General features: G+C 36.2%; 1 protein-coding gene across 10 annotated transcripts in view; it reads right to left on the reverse strand.

The window, feature by feature from the left end:
• Positions 1 to 22,246, reverse strand: part of TUT4 (terminal uridylyl transferase 4) — a 107,434-nt gene that overhangs the window by 31,877 nt on the left and 53,311 nt on the right. For all 10 annotated transcript variants that reach the window (XM_054691451.1, XM_054691450.1, XM_037500420.2 and 7 more), the window contains exons 7-14: positions 20,312 to 20,363; positions 17,715 to 17,784; positions 16,247 to 16,373; positions 12,257 to 12,376; positions 11,884 to 12,096; positions 7,405 to 7,579; positions 5,893 to 6,593; positions 3,433 to 3,583 (exon numbers count right to left, since the gene is read on the reverse strand). In XM_054691451.1, the coding sequence (XP_054547426.1) occupies positions 3,433 to 3,583; positions 5,893 to 6,593; positions 7,405 to 7,579; positions 11,884 to 12,096; positions 12,257 to 12,376; positions 16,247 to 16,373; positions 17,715 to 17,784; positions 20,312 to 20,363 (1,609 nt within the window). The remainder of the gene's footprint in view (positions 1 to 3,432; positions 3,584 to 5,892; positions 6,594 to 7,404; positions 7,580 to 11,883; positions 12,097 to 12,256; positions 12,377 to 16,246; positions 16,374 to 17,714; positions 17,785 to 20,311; positions 20,364 to 22,246) is intronic.

The raw sequence follows: 22,246 nt of genomic DNA on the forward strand, positions 1-22,246 counted from the left end.
TCTCATTCATAGCAGGAATTTAGAAAACTTAAGTAAGGGACCAGGAAACAGAATAACTATAATAAAGAAATTTAAAAAAAAAGAAAAAAAATCACCATCAACAAGCAACTATAAACCAGAGACACACTACGTGCGGTGGGGCTGGGGGGGAAAGAGAGCAGGGATTGGGGTCAAAATAAGGGGGGTGCAATTATATGGGGAATATAACCAAGATAAAGTGCATACATTGTGCAAAAATGAAAAATGATGTAAGAAATATATTAAAAAATTAAAAAAAAAAAAAAGACACAACCTATGAAGTTATCCTCAACCACTGCAGCATGAGTTTGGTCCCCCGCCAGGGAGCTGACCCACATGGCGCAGCAGACCTCTCCTGTCTTGCCTGCTGCTTCCTTCAGGAGTGTATTTCAGTCAATTTGCCCGTTCTGTTTTCCACTCTGTCTCTGGTGAATCCTCTCAGCCCCCAAACCTCTGGCCTGTACCCCAGTTCTTGTATATATAAATAAATATCTTTTTAAAAAAATCACCTAGGAGGTGAGTGTTAACATGGAAATGCAGACTGTAACAAATTAACTTTATTACAAATGTGTAAGACAACTTCATTCAAGTGAATGTGGGAAAAGGTGGTGACCTAAATAACTTTTCAAATGAGTAAAGTCTTATTATAAGACCAAGGGCAAACTGAACTCTACATAAGCATTGTACTTCAATTGATAAAGTTGTTGCTTATAGGGGTATAGGATTAACATTTTGTGATCATGCTAATCAGTACACTTAAATGGAACAATTAAATGAGTGGATGGTCGATGGTAGGAACCAGATTTCTCTCTGCTGGAGTGGGAAACTTAAGAGAAAAGCAGGGAAAACAGGCTAGAATGCGCCATATGGTAATGTATTAGAATTGGAGACATGAGTACAAAGTTATATTTAGCTTATTACAGACAAGATGGCAGAAATATATATAGGTATGTGTAGATATATACATGGATTGATACATTTTCTTGTTCAGAGTCTAAAAGCAATGACACTCAAATCTTGGTTTCTAATACTATTCTCCAATAAATTAAACTGGAGGCTCTTTGGATAAAAATGTTCTAGGACTAGGGCATGATAAGCCCAGAGCATCTTGAATTGTTAAAAATTAAGAATGTGCAAAAAAACAAAGCAAAAAGCCCCCAGATATTGATCATATCAAAGAGACAAAGGAACCAACTAAAAGAAATCCAACTACCAAATCTAGAACTTGAGCAACAAAATTAAGCAGTATTAGATTACAGCCCAAAGTATAAAATGCCCATGATTCCATAGCGAGAGAAATGACTGAATAAAAAGAAATGTAGTGAATTATATCTTAATAAATATGCTTTTAAAAGTCATGATACAGGGCCTCCCCGGTGGCGCAGCAGGTTGAGTGCAGCGCTGTGAAGCTGTCCAAAGCCTCTGCAGCACCAGTGCAATTCTGGGCTGGCCAGGGAGATTCCCACATGGCGCAGCAGACCTCTCCTGTCTCGCCTGCTGCTCCCCTCAGCAGTGTATTTCAGTCTGCCTGTTCTGCTCCCCACTCTGTCTCTGGTGAATTCTTTCACCCTCCCGTGCCTCTGGCCTGTTACCCCAGTGCTTGTATAAATAAATAATTTTTTTTTAAAGTCATGATATAGCCATTCCACTCCTAGGTATTTACCTAAGAGAAGTTAAAGCATATGTCCATATATAGATCCATACATGAGAGCATACAGTAGATTTGTAATAGTTAAAATTTATAAACAGGTCAAATATTCATCAAGTGAATGATAAACAAATTGTGGTATAATCATACAATGGAACACAACTCAGCAATAAAATGTAATGAACCATGGATACAGAGTACAACATGAATAAACCTCAAAATAATTATGATATGTGAAAGAAGTCAAATAAAAAGATACATTCTTTGTGATTCTATTTATATAAAACTCTACAAATTACAGTAAAAAAACAAACAGTTGCTTGGCAGGAGGTAGGGTTAAGAACAGGAAAGAGGGCCTCCCTGGTGGTGCAAGGGGTTAAGCACCACACTATGAAACAATCCGCAGCCTCTGTAGCAGGAGTTCAATCCCTGGCTAGCCAGGGAGAAACCCACATGACACAGCAGACTTCTCCTGTCTCGGCCGCTGCTCCCCTCAGCGTGTATTTCAGTCTGCCCGTTCTGTTCCCCACTCTGTCTCTGGTGAGTCCTCTCACCCCCCTCCCCCCAGTATCTCTGGCCCGTACCCCAGAGCTCTGTACGCATAAATGAATAAACCTTTAAAAAAAAAATCTTAAAAAAAAACAAACAGGAAAGAGGGAATATGCTGGAGCATTAAATATTATGACATCAGAAATTTTATCTTACTTGGGACACAGCATATAACTTAAAAATGTCTTGTAAAGGTTTATCCCAATTATACCATAAATGTTTGTTATTGAATAAAGGTATGTAAGGTTCCCCCCAAATAGCTTTATAGTCTTATCTCCTTCTATTACCTGTCTTATACTCTAAAATCTAAGGCAATTATTCTCACAAAGAAATTAAATGCCCTATGCTTTTATCCATAATCTCCTGTATCTGAAAATACAGTCGAGGGTTCATCTCAAAGACCTTATCTTTAATTTCAATTCTTCTCACCCACTCCAGTTAGAACTGTATTTGTATTGCATATATTTTTTTAAAGATTTATTTATTTATTTATACAAGCACTGGGTACAGTCAGAAGCCTGGGAGGGTGAGAGACTTCACCGGAGCCAGAGCAGGGAACAGAACAGGCAGACTGATGAAATACACTGCTGAGGGGAGCAGCGGGAGTGGCAGGAGAGGTCCGTGCGCCATGTGGGACCCTCGCTGGCGGCCAGGGATCGAACCGGCACTGCAGAGGCTGTGGGCAGCTTTGCAGCCTAGTGCTCAACCGCTGCGCCACCAGGGGAGGCCCTGTATTACATATTGTTAGCCTGTACTATAGCAAGAAATATATTCTGCTTCCAATTATAGCAAATACATATACATACTTTTTATACATTCATCTACAGCAGTGCTGTATGCCGCAATAATAGAATTGCTCCCTATCTAGACTGTTCAATGCAGCAGCATTAGCCACATGTGGCTACGCAATACTTTAGATGTGGGTAGTATACTGAGGAACTTTAATCAATTTAAATGTAAATAGCAAGTATATTAAACAGCACAGATCAGGAGTCTAAGCTCCTTAAAAGCAATGCATATGAACTCTATTTCCCTTGGCATTTACCACAGTGACCTGCACATAACACACATCTAATAAATATTTGTGGTAGGGACACCAACTATTCAAAAGTTTCTGCCAAAACAAAATGTAAGCAAACTGTTTTTAAATAAGAAAATAAATGTTGAAAATATAAGAAAGAATCTAGTCGCAGTAGTTATAATAGTAAAAGACTTACCAAAACATCTTTTACATACTAAATCAAGTATTTCCCGAAAACGATTTGTCATTGGTGGTAGAGGTTTTAGATCAATTTTCCTGAAATCCTCTGGACAATCATTTTTTGAATGGCCATCCTTTTTGCAGATGCTGCATACTATTGTTGGCGGCTATGCATAGGTTAAAAAAAAAAAAGAAAAATCTAATAATTTAATAAAGTATTGTGAGACTTTATCATCACTTAGAAAGTAGGTCCAAAAAAAGCTTTTATATAAGTTCTAATAATCTGTGCTTTCAAGAGGTTAAAAAAAAAAAGGAAGCATATTAATGGAATTCAGTGTTAAAAATAAAATTTCATATTTTGAGTAAATCACTTTAACTTTCTCCCCCAGTAAAATATTACCACAGATCTGATTTATCTGAAGATGTAAGATACAGGAAATACCACAAGATGCAAAGGTATGAGTTAATTCCAACAGTTTGATCAGTACCCACATGAAATACATGCATTACATTTTAATCTATTGAGATCTTTAACAAAGTAGATTAGAAGAAATGTCATGTAGCACCTTTCATTTCACTCCATTTGTTTCCTTTATAATCAGTTACAGAATCCTGGATTGGCTAGTTAGTTCAATTTATTACATTAGCATGATTCTCAAGACACTACACACTGTAGGACTGAACTCTAAAAATTAGCTTCTTATAAGAAACAACTCTTAACTCAATAGCCACACACTTCAAACCCTATACTGCCACTGTGGAAGTATTTCAATAGACTACCAGACATGTAGCTAAAATAGTAAAAAAATTACCCCAAATAGTTAGAAAAAACACATGTGATTAAGAAAGTGCACTGCTCTTTTCTTTATTGTAATATGCCTAGATCCTAGAGCAAGTTTCTTCCCTCAGGGTTAGCCTAGACTTTTACCTACCCATGCACTCTGATGGAAATTATATACAGAAACCTCTATTTGTGAGGATACCGTACTGTGAGCTAATTAACAGCACCCTAATAACGTCTATCTGCCTTTCATAGCACTTTTTAAATTATATAATTACCAGGTAATTCCAGGAAAATGCTAGCAATAACCAGAAAAATTAGAACTGGAAAACGACTACCCTAAAAAAAGTCTCCAGAAAGAAAAAATAAAGTATAACTTAATGAAGAATACATACACATTGATTCTCAACAATAAAGACCTTAAGCTTATGGACCGCCCCAGCGGTGTAGTGGGTTGAGCGTAGCGCTGTGAAACTGTCCGCAGCCTCTGCAGCGTGGGTTCGATTCCCAGCCAGCCAGGGAGATACCCACATGGCATAGCAGACCTCTCCTGTCTCACCCACTGCTCCCTTCAACAGTGTTTTCAGTGATCTGTCTGTTCTGCTCCCCACTCTGTCTCTAGTGAATTCTCTCACCCTCTCATGCCTCTGGCCTTGTATAAAGTTCTTGTATAAATAAATAAATCTTTAAAAAAAAAAAGACCTTAAGCTTAAATTATAATGCAATGCTATGTCAATTTTTAAAAAAAATGAAAACTGAAATTATGTAAACTAAGGTTTTTCTAAAAATCTGCCGGTTATTTCATTCTTTCAATAGTCCATATATCCTAAATACTGCAAGCTAAATAAAATGCTACAGATCTATCCCTACAAAAAAAACAACACTGCTTGGTAATTAGGTTAAAATCTTTAGTTTGTCAATAATTATTGATAAAACAATAAAAACTGTTTCATTGAATATTTTAAAAAATATTCCATTTATTACATATGGCATATTTAAATTTGGGTGCTGCTATTTCAGTTATGTACATTATAACAATGTGATTTACCTAAGACTTTTCTTAACAAAGTAGCTATTGCTTATTTTCTGTTTACTGGGAATTTTGTTTTCTGTAATTTATCAAGTTTTAATTCAGACTATCCCACTTTTAAAAATGGTTAAGACTCCTATGCCAAAATGTAATGAGAAGTAAATGTAATGGCAGAGTAAGAATCTGGAGCATTCACTTTTTTTTTTCCTGATCTTATTTTCACTATCTTTAGTAATTTTATACTCCTCCCGATTCTTGCCCATCAAAATAAAAAAACTTTAAGATATAATACTGAGTTTACAAGTCTTGTATTCTCCTCTGTGGAAGAAAACGTAATTTCATATTTTTATGTATAAATAAGCAATGTTTAAAATATATGCTGCCTTTGCCAAACATATTTCATGAAATATGTAATGAATACTTTTTTTTTGATGAATACTTTTATATATGATAAAGTGAAGCAAACCAACTAGTAGTAGTGTTGAAACCTTTTCGGATGTTATACACATTCTTTAAAGGCAAATATACAAAAGGCAAAAGAAAATTATGTACCAAAATAACCATTCAAAGTTACAATATATGAGAAGCTACTTTTATATTTCTGAATCTAAAAGCTGCAGTCACAACAACAAAATTTTACAAAACATTTACAAACTGTGTCCTACCTTGCCAGAGGTTAATATAAACTTATCAAACACATAATATAATTCCTGGGTGGTGTGGTTATCATCGTCATTAAGGTCAGAAGCATCTTCTGTAGCTTTGCAGTTGCAAGAGGTAGCAGATGTGTCAGTGCACACAATCTGATGTGAACTTTCTGTTTCTAAATCTGACCTGCAGTCTGTACCAGCACATTCATCACAGTCAAGGGATTTATAATTAATGCAATTACATTGGCTGAGCTCCTTTTTTAAACAAGTTTTTGAAGGCTCTAAATGATCTTGTTTCTTAACTGATTTTGGCTCTAATGCATTGCCTTCACTGGTAGAAAGAGATGAAGATTCCTGTCCGTGTTCAGCCAAATCTAGTTCATTTACCAATAAACTGTCATCTTCAGTAATACATCTCTGTGATGTATGTTCCACTTCATCATATTTATCAGATTGACCTGTTTCTGCATTTATTTTTCCTGTGCTTTCCCCTAGAACAACACAACATTTGGAAGCCATACTGTCAGACTTCACTGGTTTCTTATTGCTTATTTTTCCCTTCTTTTTTTTCATGGAATCCACTGTCGATATATTTCCACCCTTCCTCTGAGGACAGGCAAAATATCGATAAGCTGCCCTGAATCTCTCCACCACGTATTCATAAACAAGTTGGCTGTTTAAGCTCCGTGCAACATTCCTCTTGACTGAAAATGGATCTAGTAAAAAAGAAAATAGTCAATAGCTAATTATCTCCTAACAAACTGCATTTCTAAGCTTACACAAACAGATCTTAACTGATAGATTGTCAGCAGGGTACATTTTCCCAGAAGTTTTTCTAATCTAAGGTCCCAATAAGAGTTCCCACAGACTGAGTAGGGGAAATAAAGTAGCAACAATTTTCTTTTGTTTTTGCCATTAAATAAAAACCTAAAAAAAAAAGAGAGAAAATAATAGTAAGGTAATTAATGAGAACATGGTTGAGGTGGCCAACTAGTAATTATAAAGTTTTGATGTGAAATTGCTAGAGAGTCATTCCATTATTTTCTCTCTCTAGATAGCTATTAACAATTTTCTTGGGATATGAAACCTTGCTTGTCAGTATCAGTTGTTTTTTTCCCCATAGCTTATCCACAGAAGAAACACTTAGAACACAATGAAGAATTAGATTTAAAAATTATACTTCAACATAATTTTACCACACAAATTTACATAAAAACATAATGGTCATAACTATTCTATTTCTCTATATATTTTTGAAAAATTTCAAAATTAAAAAATAAATATAAAGGAATGTAAGTAAGCTAGTACCCTAACCAGCATACTTACAGATTGGAAACCTTTAAGTAGTAATTCTATAACACTGTTACGAGCTTGATAAAGAATTCATCTAAAATACATAACGGCAACCTGCCATTTATAGTACTATGAAACAAAGGGACAAAATTTATAACAGTGCTTTAGAAACAGGTTAAGAAGCACACAAAAAAAATATTCTCCAAATGAAATACAACAATCATATCATCTTACCTTCAATGGCTATTCGCCTTTTAGGCCAGTTTTTGTTTTCTCTTGTTAAAATATCTTGTATCCGTACACATATGACATATTCCTCTAAAGCAAAATCCAGTGTGTAAAATTTTAGCAGCTCTAACCATAATTGTCCCAGGGATACCTGATTTGGTGTTTCCAAAGTTAAAGGAGACTATAAAAGAAAAAATACTTTTCATTTAAGCTTCACAGAACTATATAATCATTGAATTTTTAGTTTTAAAAAGACCTTAAAGAGACCACCATTTCAAAAACAAAGAAATAAAGGAGTAACTTGCCAAAAAGCAGTTTGTGGCACAGCTGGGAACAGATTTCCAATATATAGACTAGAGTTTTGTGTTCTTTCTACTAAATCAGTAATTCTCAATGTTGGTGGCACATTAGAATCACAGTGGGATCACTGAAATACACTGATATCTGATTTCCATACCACTCCTACTTCCTATACCCTTCCAAAGATTCCAAAGATTTAATTTACAAGACTGACCATTGGTATTTTCAAGCTTCCTAAGTAATTCTTACATGAAGTCAAGTATGCAAACCACTGCATAACTACTACAGTTCTCATTGCAATAGTTACTTTTAAAATCTAAGTAAATGCCCTGGGTTTTCAAAGGCTAATTCTTTCATTCGGCAAGCATTTATTTAAAAGCAATTTTATCTCTGGCACTGTGCTAAGTATATTTTAAAAAATGAGAGTCCAGGGTCCTCCCCGGTGGCGCAGCGGTTGAGCGCTGGGTTGTGAAGCTGCCCGCAGCCTCGGCGGTGCCGGTTCGATCCCCGGCTGCTCCCCAGCCACCAGAGGAGGGTCCCACATGGCGCGCAGACCTCTCCTGCCGCCCGCTGCTCCCCTCAGCAGTGTACTTCGGTCCTTCTGCCTGCTCTGCTCCCCGCTCTGGCTCTGGTGAATTCTCTCACCCTCCCGCGCTTCTGACTGTACCCAGTGCATGTATAAACAAAACAAACAAACAAATAAATAAATAAATAAAACATGCCTCTATTTAAAAAAAATAAAAATAAAAATAAATAAAAAATGAGAGTCCACATATTTAAACAAGGCTTCAACATTCCCTCTTCTAAGTACTATATAAACTATTAATTCTAAGATCTCTATGAAATAATATAGGGCAAGGATTTGATTTAGAATCCCATAGCTTCAAGGTCCATGTTGATAATCATTATATTATAGTGTCTATCAAATAAGATGAAGTATTACATTCTAGACAATGAGAAGAGAAATTTTGAGATAATTTAACAATTACAGTGAAGGCTACTTGCTAAAATGAACCTCTAAATTAGGGTGGGTCTATAGAAGAGGCAATGAATGCCTGAATTCTAAAGGAACTCACTAGATGAAGACTGGCTTACAAGTAACTATTAAGGAGCATAAAGGCATAAAACAGTCATTTCCTCATTCCATGCTACAACTATCCAATGAGTGCCTGCGATGTACCAAGCACCTGGGATATATTTGTGGGTGAACAAAAACAAAGATTCTTGCCTTACTGGAGAGTACTTTCTAGAGGAATAATAAAAAACAAACTTAGTAAGATTTTTATATAGTAAATACAAGGAAAAAATGCTGTGGAAATATGAAAAGGTAGAGTAGGTTTAGAAGAGGTAATGGAAATGTGGGGTAGGATGGTTTTGGTATTAAACAGAGTGATCAAGATAGCACTTAAGATATGATTCTAAGGAAAGGGAAAGTGTTCTAGGAATAGGTAACAGAACAAACCACTATAATAGGACTGTAAGTACCAATTCTATGTGTTTTTAAAAAAGATTTATTTTATTTATGCATACAAGAACAGGTGTGTAGGCCAGAGGTCTGGGGGGTGAGAGGACTCACCAGAGAGAGTGGGAAGCAGAACAGGCAGATGTACTGAAATACACTGCTGAGGGGAGCAGTAGGTGCCACAGGAGAGGTCTGCTGCACCATGTGGTTTGCTCCCTGGCCAGGGATAGAATTCATGTTGCAGTGGCTGGTGATAGATTGAATAGCGCTGTGTCCCCAACCCCTGCGCAATCAGGGAGGCTCCAGCAACTCTTTGGTTTTTATTCGAAATGAAATGAGGGGCAAAACTGAAGCATTTTAAATTCACAGAGGGGGGAGGCCAAGTCATGACCTAAGTTTTAGAGGAACCATTCTGACTGTTGTACTGAGAAAAGACTACAGGGGCAAAGGACGACGAAGGCAAATGTATTGAGGCTGTGGCAGTAATCCAGGCCAGAGATGATGGTGGTCAGGACTAGATTGTTAACAGTGGAGGTGGTGAGAGGTGCTCTGAAAGAGAGATGACAGGATTTCCTGACAGACTTGGTCTGGGGTATGAAGAGAGAGGTAAAAGATGACTTCAAGGTTTTTCACTGAGTAACTGAAAGGATAAAGTGCCATTTACTGAGATGAGAAAACTGCACATGGAACAAGTTTGAGGGGAAAAACCCAGAGCTCAGTATTAGACATGTTAAGTTTAAGATATCTATGAGACAAGTAAACATTAAATAGGCAGTCAGAGCTATAATTATGGAATACAGGAGAGAAGTTTAGCTGAAGATTTGAATTTGGGAGTCAGGCATCCTTGACGGTCTAGGGGTTAAGTCTCAGCACTATCACCACTATGCCCTGAGTTCGATCCCTGGCCAGGGAGCTAACCCACATATGGCACAGCAGACCTCGCCTATCTCCCCTCAGCACTGTATTTCAGTAAAGTCCTGTTCTATTCCCCACTCTCTCTCTGGTGAATTCTCAGTTCTTCTACGCAAAAATTACAAAATGAAAAAAAAAAAAATAGTAACTTTGGGTGACATCATACAGACGGTACTTAAAATCTATGGAACTGGATGAGATCAAGGACATAAAGATGCAGAAGAAAAAGGATCAAGGCCTTAACCTGGAAGCACTCCAACATTAAGAAACTAAGAAGAAAAGAAGAATCAGCAAATGAACTGAGAAGGAATAATCACCAATGGGTGTGGCATCCAGAAAGTCAAGTTAAAACACTTTTCAGAGAAGGAAATAATCAACTGACAAATGTTAAGTCAAAAAAGATAAAAATTGAGAAATGACCATAGGATTTAAAATGTGGAAGATACTGACAACGGTGATAGGATTTTTAACAGACTGACATGAGTAAAGAGGAACAGTTTTAGAAGTAGTGAACATAAACCATCTTTCAAGATCTTTTACTGCAAACAGGAACAAAGGAAAACCTGGGAGGAGAAGGTGGTATCGAGATTTTTCTTTAAAATGACAGAAATAAAAGTATGTTTGATTCAGTAGAAAATGAAAAAATTACTAATGTAGGAAGGAAAGAGAAGAATTGCTAAAACAATGTTCTGGAATAGATTAAAAAAATGGGATTGAATACAGAGGAAGAGAAAAACAACTTTAGACAGGAACAGAGCAGTCTTTTAATGAAAGGAGGCAGCAAGGCAGAGTATATGAGTACAGAAAGCGGTAGATGGTGGGAATGTGGGCTCTTTTGATCACTTGTTTTCTCAGTGAAGTAATAAGCAAGATCATTAGCTGAGAGTATTGTTGGTTTGAGGAGAATATGGAAGGTATTCTAGGAAAGTGGGAGAGTTAAATGAACTAGGAACATATGCTTAGGGTACTACAAATAATTCAGTGTTGTTAGAGTAATGATTTTAGCAATGTTCATGTTTTTACAATAATGTGTCTACTTCCTCCACACAGTGAAGGACAAAATTTGTAGATATTCATCTTTTGTTATCTAGTACTTGAGATAAAGCCTGGCACATAGCAGGCCTAATAAATAAATGTTGAATGATTAAATAAGCCACCCCCTCATGGAGCACATGGCCTTTATTTCTCTACCAATCTGGCAACATAATTTCCATATGTTCAAGTTTTGGTCAGAGCCCAAATCCTAAAGGAAATTTTATCTAAGTGAAAAAAGAAAAAACTACCTTGACATGATTCAAACAATACAAGTTTTCCAAAATGAGGTATGAATTCATTAGGGAATCATGGTACTAGAAAACTAAACCAGATCAACCCCCCTCACTTCACAGTCAGGAGGAAAATGAGGCCAAGAGGTTTACTTGAGGTCAGTCAATCTACCATTAAAATAGCTTCAATCAAAGATATCACAAATTCTGGGCCCCCCCGGTGGCGCAGCGGGTTAATCGCAGCACTGTGAAGCTGTCCACAACCTCCACAGCGTGGGTTCGATTCCCGGCCGGCCAGGGAGATACCCACAGGGCGCAGCAGACCTCTCCTGCCTCGCCTGCTGCTCCCCTCAGCAGTGTATTTCAGTTGTCTGCCTGTTCTGCTCCCCACTCTGTCTCTGGTGAATCCTCTCACCCTTCCGTGCCTCTGGCCTATACCCCAGTTCTTGTATAAAAATAAATCTTTTTAAAAATTTAAAAAAAAAACAAAGATATCACAAATTCTAGAGACAGAAAAGTCAAAAAACAGTAACAAAACCAACTTACTTTGCCATGCTTTTCCTTCATGGCATTACTTTGGTTGTCTGTTTCTGTCTTCTTGGTATCATCTTTTGGTTGGTCTGCCTTAGCTTTGTTTTCCTCAGCAATTGAGTTTTTGTCAGTTGCACTACTTGAATTATATTCCCACTTCACAAACTTCTCTTCTACTATGCCCTTCAGCTGAAAGTCATCCATTCTTTTTGGGTCAAAGCCTTCAATCTACACAAAAAGGCATTCCAAATAAGGAGTGGAAACATTATTACCAAAAAAGGGGGGGGGGTGGACAAATTAAAATTCCAGCTTAGAACATTTGAACATAACACTCTGCAAGAGAAACCTACATACATTCATGTAGATATATGTCAAAACTTATGCTTACCCAACTTCCAAGTAAGCAAGGAAGAAGAGGAGGTTTTCTTTGTTGTAGAAAAAACATCACCATTAAAGCAAAACAGTAAGAAGGGATTCCGCCATCAGTCTGGGAGTCAATATAGCACAACTGCAAAAGGGTAAAAAGTATCACTTAGTTTTCTTTAATTTTCTTTGTTCCCCTCACAATAAAAGTAGTTTATTTTTTCTGTCATAATCATTGTAAAAAGTTAAACAATGAAATATATAAGGAATGACCTGAAATCTCACCACCCTGAAATAACTATTAGCATACTGTAGAACAGTTTTCCATTAATTTCCTTAATGCATATAAAGACTTGTTTTTTCAGTTAAATGGAATTATAGTGCTTTTACTATGGACACCATTTTAAAATATTGTTTCTTTAGATCTTGCTTCAATTTGTTTCAGTGTTACCAATCATCTATGTACTCATCTTCTATGCCTTTTTCTATACTCATAAACATGAACTTCTATTTTCTATATAAATATAAGGATTTTATGTTTTATCACCAAAACTGCATATTATTGGTATCTCTCTGCATATTATATTCATCTCCCTTAATAATGTGCCAGGGAAGTCCCTCTAAATCAACTGAGTATAGATCTAACATGTTCTTTTAAATGGTTAAATTACCCTCTATGATTTGGTATGCTTACTCATTAGTTCTCCCACTCAAAGATATTCACACTTTATTTCCAGTGCTGCCACTTTAAACAATGCTGTAAAATTATCCTTATACATATTTCCTAAATAAGGGAGCTTAATTATGAGTTATATTCCCAGGAAAGCGCTTACTGGATTAAGAAATGTGATATATTCAATTTCTAATAATTATAAACTTGTTTTCCAAATGACCATAAAAATTTCTCTTTTCACCAGTATAAACACACTTGCTTTCGAACACATTTTTTTAATTATCAATGGGATAGGTGAGATTAAACATCTAGTAATATTGCAGTTCATATTGCCTTCATGTTGAGATGCTGTACAATTTTTTATGCATTTACTAATCATTTGGATTTGCTCTTTTCTGAACTGCCCATACCTTTTGCCAGTTTTTAAAAAATTTTCCTACATTATGTATTATTTTGCATGACTACTTTATGTATAATAACAAAGTTTCACTTATACAAGATAAATAATTTCTGGAGCTCTCATGTACAGCATAGTGATTATAGGTGATACTGTCCTGTTTGAAATGTATTAGGAAGGTAAATGCCAATTGTTCTCAACATGCACACAAAAAAGGCAACTTGTGAGGCAATGGATATGTTAATTAACTTGGTTGGTAATTATTTCACAATGTATGCAAATACCAAACCATCAAGTTATACACTTTAAATACATACAATAAAAAATAAAAATAAAATGAAAATCCCAGAGATCTCTTTTAGATGTCAAATACTGATAAAATTAATTCTTATGTTAACCACAAAACAGGGCTCTGAGCAAGGAAATTTTACTATAATGGACTGATGATAGGATAACAAGTTTTGGGCCTCCCCTGGTGGCGCAGCGTTTGAGCACTGGGTTGCGAGGCTGCCCACAGCCTCTGCAGCGCCAGTTCGATCACGGCCACGGGTGAGGGTCCCACACTAAATAAATAAATAAATAAATAAAAAATAAATAAATAAATAAATAAATAAATAAATAAATAAATAAGGAAGGATAAAGAGTTTTGCCACCTAGAATTAAGAGGCTTTACTAAAGAAATATTTCCTCCTTAAAAAAAATAAGAAGGAAATATTTCCTCTTACTGGAATGCAACGAACATAGCTATTTAAGAGAAGAAATAGCCAGAGAATAATCAACAACAATCTTATCTTACCAGTCATTAGAATGAATTCTATTTGTATGCTAGAATTTTTTGTGAACCTTTAAATTGTGGAAAATCTTCACTTCACTGGGTAATATCCAATATGGTTTAAAATTTCAAGATAAATAAAACTTGAAAAAAAAAAACTTTGAGACAATATACCAGGAATTAGTTCTGGATTTGGCATAAAACACTCAAAAAGTGAAAAAAAGTTCTCTGCAAGTAACACAACTACCAAAAATGAGACACACTATTCTGCTGGACTAGAAAGGGAATCACTCTGGAAATAGTTTTGCAATATATTCTTTTTAGTGTCCTTCATTGACTGGTACATTTAGAATCAATATTAATCAATAGTCACCTTAGAAAACAAAGTTTAAAGGCCACATTTTTTTTTTCTAAATGGTAATAACTTGAGTATTATTTATATTCTTCTAAGATGGTATACCTATTTAAAAAAATAAAATATTATTAAATGCTTATTATGTGCTGGCTGATACAGAAAAAAAGAGGCAGAGTGACCAGGAGTGAATAAATAAAATAGATTTAAGTCCCTATCCTTGCATGACTTATAATTTCACGGAAGAAAACAAATCACAAATGTATGAAAGTCAGCTGGTAGTAAGTGCCATGAAAAAAATAAAACAGGGTAAAGGTAATGAGAATGACAGTAGCAATGTTATTTTATATAGGATGTCCAGAAAACTCTGATGAGGTAAAAATTGAACAGTAAGTTGGAAAAAAGTAAGGTTGAAAAATTCTGGATACATAAGATTCAAGATGAAGGGCCTCCCTGGTGGCACAGGGGTTAAGACAGCACTATCAAGCAACTGCCAGCCACCACTGCAGTTCCGATCCAGCAACCCATATGGTGCAGCAGACCTCTACTGTCTCGCCTGATGCTCCCCTCAGCAGTGTATTTCAGTCCATCTACCTGTTCTGCTCCCCACTCTCTCTGATGAATCTCCTCTTATCCTCCCCACCCTTGCACCTCTGGCTTACACCCCAGTTCTTGTATGCGTAAGTAAATAAATCTTTGGGGAAAAAAAAGATTCTAGATGAAAAGAACAGGAAACATAAAGGCTTTGACTATGAAGTTCTAATCTTAGGCTTTCTGATTATTCCTTACTTCTCAAGCTGTTCTTTACTCATCCCACTGTTTCTGCTCCAACCATTGGTGAACAGTAATGAGAGTCCAGATAAAAAATTCCAAAAAGAACCCCGTCAAGGGTCCTCCCTGGTGGCACAAGGGGTTAAGTCTCAGCACTATGACGCTATCAGCAGCTACTGCAGCACCATTTTGATCTCCGGCCAGGGAGCTAACCCATATGGCACAGCAGACCTCTCCTGTCTAACCCACTACTCCCCTTGGCAGTGTTTCCAGTCAATCTTCCTGTTCTGATCCTCACTCTGTCTCTGGTGAATCCTCTCATTCCCCTACCCCTGTACTTCTGTCCTACACCCCAGCTTTTATATGTATAAGTAAATCTTTAAAAAAAATCCTGTTAAATTATCACTCCACCACTACCCTGTGAATCCATCTTCTTTGTGTAAGACTAAGGATTTATTCATCACTATCTAAGAACTAATAAATATTACATTGATCGGGTAAGAAAATACACAAAAAAGCTAATCTCTCTGTGCAGTCATTTAGACCTGCATTGGTAATTACTTTAGCACTTTTCCCTAACTCCATACCAAAGAAATGAGAAAAGGAGAAACCAAAGTCTTCAAAAAATATAAATTAATCCTCAGCAGTTGCCCAATCAGAAACTGCTGCAAGTTATCAATATTGTAGAGGAAAGAAGACAATCTTCTAAAGAAAAGGAAAAAAATGCCAATAAAAGATCCTGAATTTGTATCTTCTCTTATAAGCACTAATTTTAACTTACAGTAACAGTGAATACTTGAGCCTCATGTTAAAATGTTAAAGGAAATATTTCTGTATTACTAAAAAAAATAAAGTATGATAAAGCTAAAATATCCAAACTATACCAAAAACTCTTTGTCTATCAAATTTTATTTTCATGTCTATAATCAAAACCTGTCATACCACTTTCTATTTTTTCCCCACATATTATGATTTATGGTACATGTTAGTACAAGAAAATGTCTGAATCATCTTAAATATTAGATTATTGTTTTGTTATGTTCCACTTACCTTAGCCCAATAGCGAAAGGCTAACACCAAGGGAGTAAAGACAGGTTCCAATTTACCAAGAGCAGCAAGTAAATCAGTAGTGAGGCATGCCATATCATTTCCTGCACTCACTCTACAAAGTAATCCACTATGTATGAGAAAGAAACAAATTTCACTGTATTAATACCATAAAAGCCAGAAAACTTCAAATCCTGTGGCTATCCTTTCCAGCCGCATTTTAATATCTAGGTCACAGTAAAAATAAATGTATTAATAAAACTTAGATATAATTGAAAATCATATATTTCCATTAATAAAGTGTCATATAAATTAAAGATGCTTTAAATGTTCATTTCTATTTCAGAAAAAATTTCAATCTCATTTCCCATTTAAGTTCATGAGAAATCAATTTTAAAAGTAACATGATTGATCAAAATTTGAAATTTTGGAGAAACATGGTATTCCTATTTCATTTTTTGCTTTACACGTGATAAAAATAAAAAACAAAATACTCAACTCATCACTATATATACACTTCTTGACTCTAGTTTTTCGTAACCAAGCTTGCATAACTTTAGTATGCTATTTTTAGATTAGAGACTAGACAGAATGTACATATGAACCCACAAGTAATGCTTATAGTACATGAAAATATGAGCTACCTTAAATGAAGTGACAGAATCATAATAGAGAGATTTAGGGGTAGGAAGAAGAACCTATCTGAGATTGCCACAGAAACAATTTGACACAATGTGGTGGGGAAAAAACACTAGAGAATACTCCATTTCAATTCTGAATTTCTCCTAATTTCTTCTAATGAATTTCTCCTGAATTTCTCCTAAATTTGGACAAATTGCTTACTCTAAGTCTCAATTTTCTAACTTGAAACAGAAGGAAGCTGAATTAGGTATCCATAAGCTGCTTGTAGTTTAAATAAAATAGTAATCTTAAAGTGTAAGAAATACAGATTAACAATCAATTAAAGAACACTTTGTTATTTCTGGATTGTTTCTATTTTTTCTACATTAATCTCAAATAGGATTACAATAGCTTCCTTTTTCAAAAGAACTTTGCTCTCTCAGTCATGAGATATCAGACTAGAAACACAGTATTAGTTATTCTTCAATGACTCGTTTCAGTGAACTAAAAACTAGATTCTAATAGACTGTGAGTTCCTTGAGAAGAGAGGTCATTTCTTATTTGTTTATATCCCCACAGTAAAGCAATACCTAACATAAAGTAAATGTTCAATGGTGTTGGGTGAATGAATGAGCTTGAGGAAAAAATGGAATAGTGTTTTATTTGTAACTGTCTAGTAACTGTTTTTTGTTCACAAGCTTTTAGTAAACTTGCTATTTTTAATAAATAATAACTAGCTCAGTCATATTAATCCAAAGAGAAATCTAAAAATTTTTCTCCCTTGAAGATGTTCACTGCATTTATGTTGAACTTTTTTTTAATATTTCATCTTGTCTTCATTGTTACCAACCTTTTCCGATCTTTGCACACCACAACAGGAACTTTAGCGTGAAAATCAGATTCCACATCTACATACAATACTGATAAGGGAGGAAAAAATAAAACAAGTAAGCTAATGTCAACAGCTTTCAAATATTTACTCCGTGGCAAACATTGTTAGTTTTCTTCTAAAAATTGCTCATTGTTTTGTGGAACAATCTACCTATTATTAGCAACAACCCAATGGAATCTCTTACCTCTCTCCTTGTTGTCATTTGCTATAAACCATAAAGCACAGGAACAATCCCCAATATGTCCCAAAAAACTATAATCACCTTAGGAAGAAAGGTTGTAACATCCCTGAAAGTTCATTTTCAAGCATATAATCTAATCAAAGTTCTTCAACATTCATAGATAGAGCAAGTAGAAGACAGAAACCACCTACTTCTGAGGGCTATTTCCTGAGGAGTAGTGAAATGAGAATCTATAATGCTTTGACAATTTAGTTCTTCTAACTTAGCCGTGCAAGTAGAAAGCTAGCCCTACTAGTCCCATTTCCAATTAATATGAAGAGTCAAAGGACAAACAGAATACTTCCACTCTGAAATCTCTCATCTCCAAGATAGGTGACCATGCCATAAATGTCTAATCTGAATACAGAGATGGAGTAAAATTATTTCATTTGAAGCTGAAAGACAATCTCTTAGTAGCTCTCACTGGAATTGTTAATTTATTCAAAAATCATGTACTGAACACCTGTATGTCAGAAATCACATTACGCATGTGGTTATGACAGTAAGACACAAAGAGCTCATTTAGAAGTCTGGAAAACAAATCCATTAGATGACATGACAGAGGTCTTTAAAAAGTACAATGAGGGCATTAAGGAGGGAATAATCGGGTCTCCCCTGGTGGCGCAGCGGTTGAGCGCTGGGCTGTGAAGCTGTCTGCAGCCTCTGCAGCGCCGGTTTGATCTCCGGCCGCCGGGCGGGCGAGGGTCCCACATGGCGTGCAGACCTCTCCTGCCGCCCGCTGCTCCCCTCAGCAGTGTATTTCGTCAGTCTGCCTGTTCTGCTCTCCTCTCTGGCTCTGGTGAAATCTCTCACCCTCCCGTGCTTCTGACTGTACCCAGTGCTTGTATAAATAAATAAATCTTTAAAAAAAAAAAAAGGAGGGAATAATCAATTTTATCATCAAACTGAATTTTGAAAGCCTATGTTATATGACTTAAGATGATAAATTCATGTATTTTAGTGTAAAAGACATATTTCAAATGTTCTTGACAGATAATACTGTTGAGTCAGTCTATGCCACTTCTTACGTGTAATATACTTTAGAATGTTTATGCATTTAGAGAAGTATTTATTGAGAAAGGAAATGCCATTAAATTCCTTTACAGAGTAAGAGGAACCAAATTAATCTCTAAACTAATTTCCAGGAATATGGCCAACAAGAGGCTGACAAATAATGAAGAGTTGATGGAGCAAGAAAAAGTTTAAAACTGACATTAGAGCCAACAAAAGGATAAAACTAAGGTTAATAAGTTAGCTCTTCTAAGCCAAATCACAAATATTTTACCAGGTACTTCTGGTTCATAAAATTTAAGATAATACTAACAACAGCAGAAATTTAATAAGAAGTTACTACATGTCAGGCACCTTTCTAAATTATTGCTTAACCCATTTAACACAACATTTTCATCAAAAAGATATTATAGGGGCCTCCCCTGGTGGTGCAGCGATTGAGAGCTGGGCTGCGAGGCTGCCCGCAGCCTCTACAGTGCCGGTTTGTTCCCCAGCTGCCGGCGAGGGTCCCACCAAAAAAAAAAAAAGATATTACAGTATTGCCATTTTACAGATGGAGAAATTGAGAGATTAACACTTAAATAACTTGTCAAAGGACACACAACCAGTAAGCAGCAGCAAAAAACTTAAGGCCATAAACTCTGGTCCAGATCTTGAACTGAGTGTTTGTTTATAACAAGAAAATAAATAAAAAACAAGAAAATAATATTCCAGATTTAACTATGAGATCTTGGATCTGATATGAGACCAATGTAATTAAAAAAAAAATTATTTAAAAAAAATTTTTACACATATGAGTGTCCTTTCTATATCAAAGTGGACAGATACGGCTCACATGAAAAATTTACTATAGTTTGGTTGCAGTAATATAAATGACTAAATTAGGTTAGTAGTGTCTTAAGTGAAAAACTCCTTATTTGCTCATTGCATGCACACAATTTTTACCCCCAAGTCTCTGCTTAACCGTTCCTTCATCAATGACCTCCTAATGACTATGGCGTTTCTGGCACCTTTTAAAGAAGAAATGTCAAGAATACTCAAAATTAACATTTTTTAATTTCCTAAAACATAATCTTTTTACAATACCAATTAAAGTATCGTACTTTTGACCTAGTGGACATGTAAAGTTTCTAGTATACCTATTATATATACCTATGTATAAGTATATATACACATATGTACATGTACATATTCATACATAATACAATGACTAATATTCTAGTTCAGCTAATTTGGTTAATCTATACAATGTATGTTAAGGAATTTTCTTTAGGAAGATATTTAAAAAAAAAAGAAACTCACCACAAAGGAAAAAATAACTCACCACTTTTTTTTAAAATTCCAAGCACTTGTATCAGAAGATCTGGATGATTCATCTGAAAAAGTTGCAAACTAAATCAGTATACTAATTGCAAAGTTCAAGCTGCAAAAATATAGAGAATTCAATTTCAGTAGACATTTTAATAAAATCATGCTCTTTTAAAATAATAAAAACAGAGTATTTTTTAAATTTTATATTAACAAATCTTTCTTGTGGAAGTAAAATCAAATAAATGATGCAGTAACAATCTTCCAGGAACACTCCTATAAATAATGAGTGCTAAGGAGAGAAAAAGTTTCTGAAATATAACAGCAAAACAAACAGAAATTAGTGTAGCACATGATTATAAAGAAGGTGCTTAGATAAGAAATTTAAGGGAGGGCCTCCCCTCATGGTGCAGCGGTTGAGCTCTGGGCTGCGAAGCTGCCTGCAGTCTCTGCAGTGCCGGTTCGATCCCCGGCCACTGGGCGAGGGTCCCACATGGCACGCAGAACTCTCCTGCCGCCCACTGCTCCTCTCAGCAGTGTACTTCGTCAGTCTGCCTGCTCTGCTCTCCCCTCTGGCTCTGGCAAATTCTCTCACCCTCCTGCACTTCTGACTGTACCCAGTGCTTGTATAAATAAATAAATAAATCTTTAAAAAAAAAAGGAAATTGGGCCTCCCCGGTGGCGCGGCGGTTGAGCGCTGGGTTGCGAAGCTGCCCACGGCCTCTGTGGCACCGGTTCGATCCCCGGCTGCTCCCTGGCCACCGGAGGAGGGTTCCACAGGGCGCGCAGACCTCTCCTGCCGCCCGCTGCTCCCCTCAGCAGTGTGCTTCGGTCCTTCTGCCTGCTCTGCTCCCCGCTCTGGCTCTGATGAATTCTCTCACCCTCCCGCGCTTCTGACTGTACCCAGTGCATGTATAAACAAAACAAACAAATAAATAAATAAAACATGCCTCTATTAAAAAAAAAAAAAAGGAAATTTAAGGGATACTGATGATTGGGTAGCTTGGCCAAAAGGCTTAAGATTAAAATACTACTTTATACAAATTTAATAAAAACTTGTCAAATGTTTAGTTTATGTTGCTGTTAAAAAGTAATCATATAGGGCCTCCCCGGTGGCGCAGCAGTTGAGCGCTGGGTTGCGAAGCTGCCCGCAGCCTCTGCAGCACCGGTTCGATCCCCGGCTGCTCCCCGGCCACCAGAGGAGGGTCCCACATGCGCGCAGACCTCTCCTGCCGCCCGCTGCTCCCTCAGCAGTGTACTTCGGTCCTTCTGCCTGTTCTGTTCCCCGCTCTGGCTCTGGTGAATTCTCTCACCCTCCCATGCTTCTGACTGTACCCAGTGCATGTATAAACAAAAAACAAACAAACAAATAAATAAATAAATAACATGCCTCTATAAAAAAAAAAAAAGGTTAAAAAAAAAAAAGTAATCATATATTAATTGTAAATAAATGACACTATTCATACTAATAACTAAAACACCAAATTTTCACCTAAATCAAACCTCAATTATAAATTTATTACCAATATTAAAACCACATAAAATGTCAACTAATTAAATGTCTGACACATTAGTAAATAAGCAATGCTATTTAGCAGTACTAAACAATATTTGCATTTCTGTTAATAATATTAGCTACTACTTATTAAAAGTATCCATAATGGGGCCTCACTGGTGGCACAGGGTTGACATGCAACCTATGAAGCTATCTGCAGCCACTGCAGCACGAGTTTGATCCCCGGCCAGGGAGCTACCCACGTGGCGAGCAGACCTCTCCTGACTCACCCGCTGCTCCCCTCAGCAGTGTATTTCAGTCAATCTGCCTGTTCTGTTCCCCACTCTGTCTCTGGTGAATCCTCTTACTGCCCCCCAGTTCTCATATGCATAAATAAATAAATCTTAAAAAAATAAATAAAAGTATCAATAATGTACCAGACATTATACAAATATA

Source organism: Talpa occidentalis, unplaced genomic scaffold, assembly GCF_014898055.3.
Source record: "Talpa occidentalis isolate TD23 unplaced genomic scaffold, MPIMG_talOcc4v2.1 talOcc4.9, whole genome shotgun sequence".
In the NCBI taxonomy this organism is placed as follows: Eukaryota; Metazoa; Chordata; class Mammalia; order Eulipotyphla; family Talpidae; genus Talpa; species Talpa occidentalis.